This window comes from Piliocolobus tephrosceles, chromosome 16 (genome assembly GCF_002776525.5).
Source record: "Piliocolobus tephrosceles isolate RC106 chromosome 16, ASM277652v3, whole genome shotgun sequence".
In the NCBI taxonomy this organism is placed as follows: Eukaryota; Metazoa; Chordata; class Mammalia; order Primates; family Cercopithecidae; genus Piliocolobus; species Piliocolobus tephrosceles.
Window position 1 is genome coordinate 23,085,155 of NC_045449.1, and position 5,726 is coordinate 23,090,880.

Here is a 5,726-nt window from a genome sequence, read left to right on the forward strand (position 1 = left end):
AAAAATACAAAAATTAGCCAGACATGATGGCATGCACCTCACCTACTCAGGAAGCTGAGGAGTCAGAATCACTTGAACCTGGCAAGCAGAGGTTGTGGTGAGCCAAGATCGCACCACTGCACTCCAGTCTAGGCAACAGACCAAGACTCTGTCTCAAACAAACGAAAAAAAAAAAAAAAAAAAAAGGCCAGGTGTGGTGGCTCATGCCTATAATCCCAGCACTTTGGGAGGTCGAGGTGGGCAGACCATGAGGTCAGGAGATCAAGACCATCCTGGCTAACACAGTGAAACCCTGTCTCTACTAAAAATACAAAAAAATTAGCTGGGAGCCTGTAGTCCAAGCTACCTAGGAGGCTGAGGCAGGAGAATGGCGTGAACCCGAAAGGTGGAGCTTGCAGTGAGCCTATATCGTGCCACTGCACTCCAGCCCAGGCAACAGAGCGAGACTCCATCTCAAAAATAAATAAATAAATAAATAAAATAATAATAATAATAATAACAACATAAAATAAATAAGAAAAAAAATGAGACTAGAGAAGAAAGGAGAAAGAAGCTGGCATGCAGATTTCCCTCCTGCCCCACGTAATTCATTTCCTCTTCCTTCCTGTGGCAAAGCCTGGTGCCCTACCCAAGCTGGACTTGAGAGGCCGCCTCTTCTCAGCGCTCCACTTGTCCTCTGGAAGGTGGTCAGCCAGAGCAGCAGCAAGCACGTCCTCAGTCAAAGACATGGCCTGGGCCACCTGGACTATGCGGCGGCCAATGATGTTAAAGGCCTCCCGGTGCATTATCCCCCGTACCACTGCTGTCCTCTTGGGCCCAATGTAGCTCATCATGTCCTGTGAGGGTGAGCAAGGGATAGAACGCCCAAGGCTCAGAAAAGAAAGCCGAAAAGCACCCTGGCTCCTATTATTTCGAATCTGCCCCTTTGCCAGTGACCAACAGGCTTGCACCTCTCGAGATTCATGAGCTATTAATTCAGCATTTCTGAGCTATGAGTATACGTTGACTGTTTTCATTTGTTTCCATTCCCTTCTCTTTCCCAGTAGACGTGGGTCCAGGCAGCATCTAACTCTTTGGGGGCTGGTCAAACTCAGAGATGGCATACTGAGCAAGAAAAGCAGAATAAACTGACAACTGGAGAGTCTGATATAAAAATGGCACATGAGCCGGGCGCGGTGGCTCAAGCCTGTAATCCCAGCACTTTGGGAGGCCGAGACGGGCGGATCACGAGGTCAGGAGATCGAGACCATCCTGGCTAACACGGTGAAACCCCGTCTCTACTAAAAATACAAAAACTAGCCGGGCAAGGTGGCGGGCGCCTGTAGTCCCAGCTACTCCGGAGGCTGAGGCAGGAGAATGGTGTGAACCCGGGAGGCGGAGCTTGCAGTGAGCTGAGATCCGGCCACTGCACTCCAGTCCGGGCGACAGAGCAAGACTCCGCCTCAAAAAAAAAAAAAATGGCACATGGCAAAGAAACAAGTATTCACAATAGCATTATTTCTAGCAGTAAAACATAGAAATAATCCAAATGTCCACAAGCAGTAGAATGGATAAATTACGTTTATGTTTATGTTTATACCATGATACATAGATTCAACTATATAATTATGGATGATTCTCTCAACTATAAATGTTGAACAAAATAAAAGTGGCAGAGGAACATGTGCTATATTCCACCATTTATATAAATTCAAAAATATAAAATTAAATACACTGTTTACAGAGATACAACATATGTGATCAAACTCTAAGGAAAAGCAAGAAAATTACACACACAAAATCTGGTTGCCTTGGGCTGAAAGGGAATGGAATATAACCATGGAAGTACACACTGTGCTACTGCACTGCAGTTTGTGAGTTGGGGGTGGGGATGGGGATGTTCATTAACATTTTCTTTAGTCTTTTTATAAAAATTAAATGTTTGATTATAAACTTTTTTTGAGACGGAGTCTCGCTCTGTCACCCAGGCTGGAGTGCAGGGGCACTATCTCGGCTTACTGCAACCTCCGCCTCCTGGGTTCAAGTGATTCTCCTGCCTCAAGTCTCCCGAGTAGCTGGAACTACAGGCACCCACCACCATGCCCAGCTAATTTTTGTGTTTTTCGTAGAGATGGGGTTTCACCGTGTTGACCAGGCTAGTCTCGAACTCCTGACCTCAGGTGATCCACCCACCTCAGCCCCCTAAAGTGCTGGGATTACAGGTACGCACCACCATGGCCGGCCAATTCTTGTATTGTTAGTAGAGATGGGGAGTGTAGTGGCATGATATTAGCTCACTGCAACCTCCACCTCCTGGGCTCAAGTGATCCCCCTGCTTCAGCCTCCAAATGTAACTGGGACTACCACATCCAGCTATTATTTTTTGTAGAGATGGGGTTTTGCAATGTTGCCTAGGCTGGTCTTGAACCCCTGAGTTCAAGCAAACTGCCCGCCTCAGCCTCTCAAAGTCCTGACGGAGTCTCGCTCTGTTGCCCAGGCTGGAGTGCAGTGACGCGATCTCGGCTTACTGCAAGCTCCGCCTCCCGGGTTCACGCCATTCTCCTGCCTCAGCCTCCTGAGTAGCTGGGACTACAGGCGCCTGCCACCGTGCCCAGCTAATTTTTTGTATTTTTAGTAGAGATGGGGTTTCACTGTGGTCTCAATCTCCTGACCTTGTGATCCGCCCGCCTCGGCCTCCCAAAGTGCTGGGATTACAGGCGTGAGCCACCGCGCCTGGCTCCAGCCAGCATTCTTTATTAAAAATATGTGGAGGCTGGGTGCGGCTCACGCCTGTAATCTCAGCACTTTGGGAGGCTGAGGCAGGTGGATCACAAGGTCAGGAGTTCGAGACCAGCCTGACCAACATGGTGAAACCCCGTCTCTACAAAAAATAAAAAAATTAGCCAGGCATGGTGGCACACGCCTGTAATCCCAGGTACTCAGAAGGTTGAGGCAGGAGAATCACTTGAACCCGGGAGGCAGAGACTGCAGTGAGCTGAGATCCTGCCACTGCACTCCAGCCTGGGCAACAGAGCAAGACTCCATCTCAAACAAAAAAAATGGAGACTTTTCTGTAGCAAATGGAAGAAATGGGTAGCAATGATCCAAGAAGGAGGTGACCCAGGAGTCCACGAGCTGAAGGGAAAAGGCAAAGTTGCAGCCCCTCTGTTACCCTACCTGGGGAAGAAGTGAGGAGTGTTCAGAGATCATATACACAGTCAGGGAGCCCTCCGCTTGTTCCTGAGGCTCATCTAACATGGCTTCTGCCTCTGGGGACAAGAACAGGTGGTACACCAAGAGCAAAACACCATTCCATCTCCCCCCACCCCACAGAATGCCTAACCTACCCCTTCACTCACATTCAGCTGACACAGTGGTCAGGCTTGGGTAAGCCAATCAACCGCTCTGGCCCTCAGTGGACTGGGCTGAATCCCACAGTTCCTCATTCCCAGCATTCCCAGAGAGGTTTTGGAGGTAAGCCAAAGTATAAGAACTATGCACTTAGAGATCAGAAGGAAAAAGACAGCTTCACATTAAAATGGTGTGCTCATCCCTTCCCTTACCTTGTACACTGCCCGATGACAGGGCCTCCTCCTCATGGTCCAAAGCCCTCCGATAGGCCTTCTGGAAACGACATTTGATTTTCATTTTGTCTGGGAGGGTTAAGAAGTAGCACGATGAAAAGGGCAAGCAGCAGGCCTTTGCTCACCTTCCCAGACCTAACACTGTCCAGCATCTGAGGACAGCAAGACGGCTGTTTACAGAAAAAGACCAAACAGCTGCAGCCAACTCTAATGATTTCTGCATAGATGATATCAAACACATGACACCCGTTTCTCTCATCTGCCCCAGCTTTTGCCTTCACCTCTGCACACACTGGTCCTTCAGCTTGAAGTGTCTTCCCACTGCGAAATCTATTTCAATAGTCATTACATTAATAGGCAAAAGGAGAAAAACCATATGGTCATTCCAATCACTGCCCCAAAATAATTAAATTCAGTGAACGTTCCTGATATAAAACAAAACACAGGCTGGGCACGGTGGCTCGTGCTTGTAATCCCAGCACTTTGGGAGGCTGAGGCAGGCGGATCCCTTGATCTCACGATGGAGATCAGCCTGGGCAACGTGACGAAACCTCATCTCTACAAAAATACAAAAATTAGCCAGGTATGTGCCAGACATGGTGGCTCACACCTGTAATCCCAGCACTTTGGGAGGCCAAGGCAGGTGGATCACCCGATGTCAGGAGTTCGAGACCAGCCTGGCCAACATGATGAAACCCCGTCTCTACTAAAAATATAAAAAATTAGCTGGGTGTGGTGGTAGCTACTCGGGAAGCTTAGGCAGGAGAATCGCTTGAACCCAGAAGGTGGAGGCTGCAGTGAGCCAAGATCACACCATTGCACTCCAGCCTGGGCAACAAGAGCGAAACTCCATCTTAAAAAAAAACAAGCAAAAAAAAGCCAGGTATGGTAGTGCACGCCTGTAGTCCCAACTACTTAGGAGGTTGAGGTGGGAGGATGACTTGAGCCTGGGAGGCAGAGGTTGCAGTGACCTGAGATCGCACCACTGCACTCTAGCCAGGACAATGGAACCAGACCTTGTCTCAAAAAAAATTAAAAATAAAAAACCACACAGTTAATGACAAAACATTAAACATAATTCTATAAAGTTAGTAATAAAACAAGGATGCCTGCTATCTCCTCTATTCTCATTGTTATTCAGTATTGTTCTTTCTGAAGTTCTTTACCAATGTAATATGTGAAGAAAGAGAAAGAAAACTTGTAACTATCAGAAAGAAACAGATAAAATGGCCACTTTGAAGTGGCATAATTATTTCTCAAGAAAATCAAAGAGAACCAACTGAAAAACTATTAGGACTAGTAACCGTTCAATAAGATGACTAGAAACAAGAATATGCAAGAATCAATACCTGCATAAATACCAGCAGTATCCAATTAGAAACATCTTTTAAAACCTCAATCACATTAACAATGAAAGTATAAAAATACCCAGGAATAAATGTACAAAACTATAAGAAGAAAACTTCAAAGACTTTACTGAAGGACATAAAATATCTGAATAAAATGGAAAAGCATACAAGGCCCCTAGATGAATATTATAAAGATGTCATATTATAAAGACTAAATATTATAAAGATGCCAACTCTCCCCAAATTAATCTATACGTGTAAGGCAATCCCGAAGGGATTTTTTTGCCTTCTGAAACTTGACAAGCTAAACCTAAAATTTATTGAAAAAGTTCCTCTTTTCTTTATAAAAGAATTCCAGGTCATATATTTCTTCCAGGAAGAAGAAATGACAGAATTCTAAAAGTCACTAATTTGGCCGGGTATGGTGGCTTATGCCTGTAATTCCAGCACTTTAGGGTCCAAGGTGGGAAAATGGGTTAAGCCCAAGAGTTTGAGACCAGCTTGGGGAACACAGTGAGACCCCGTTTCTATAAAAAATTTAAAAATTAGCTGGGGACAGGTGCAGTGGTTCACGCTTGTAATCCCAGCACTTGAGAAGGCCAAGGCAGGCAGACTGCTTGAGGCCAGGAGTTCAAGACTAGCCTGGCCAACATGGTGAAACCCCATCTCTACTAAAATTACAAAAATTAGCCGGGCATGGTGGCTGTGCGCCTATAATCCCAGCTACTCAGAAGGCTGAGGCAGGAAAATCACTTGAACCCGGGAGGCGGAGGATGCAATGAGCTGAGATGGCACCATTGCACTCCAGCCTGGG

General features: G+C 46.3%; 1 protein-coding gene across 1 annotated transcript in view; it reads right to left on the reverse strand.

Moving 5' to 3' along the window:
• PIGS (phosphatidylinositol glycan anchor biosynthesis class S) overlaps positions 1-3,681 on the reverse strand; it is a 13,294-nt gene extending 9,613 nt beyond the window's left edge. Inside the window, exons 1-3 of the mRNA XM_026447098.1 lie at positions 3,543-3,681; positions 3,157-3,248; positions 629-836 (exon numbers count right to left, since the gene is read on the reverse strand). Of these exons, the coding sequence (XP_026302883.1) occupies positions 629-836; positions 3,157-3,248; positions 3,543-3,627 (385 nt within the window). The 5' untranslated portion in view covers positions 3,628-3,681. The remainder of the gene's footprint in view (positions 1-628; positions 837-3,156; positions 3,249-3,542) is intronic.
• Between the last annotated feature and the right edge of the window lie 2,045 nt (positions 3,682-5,726).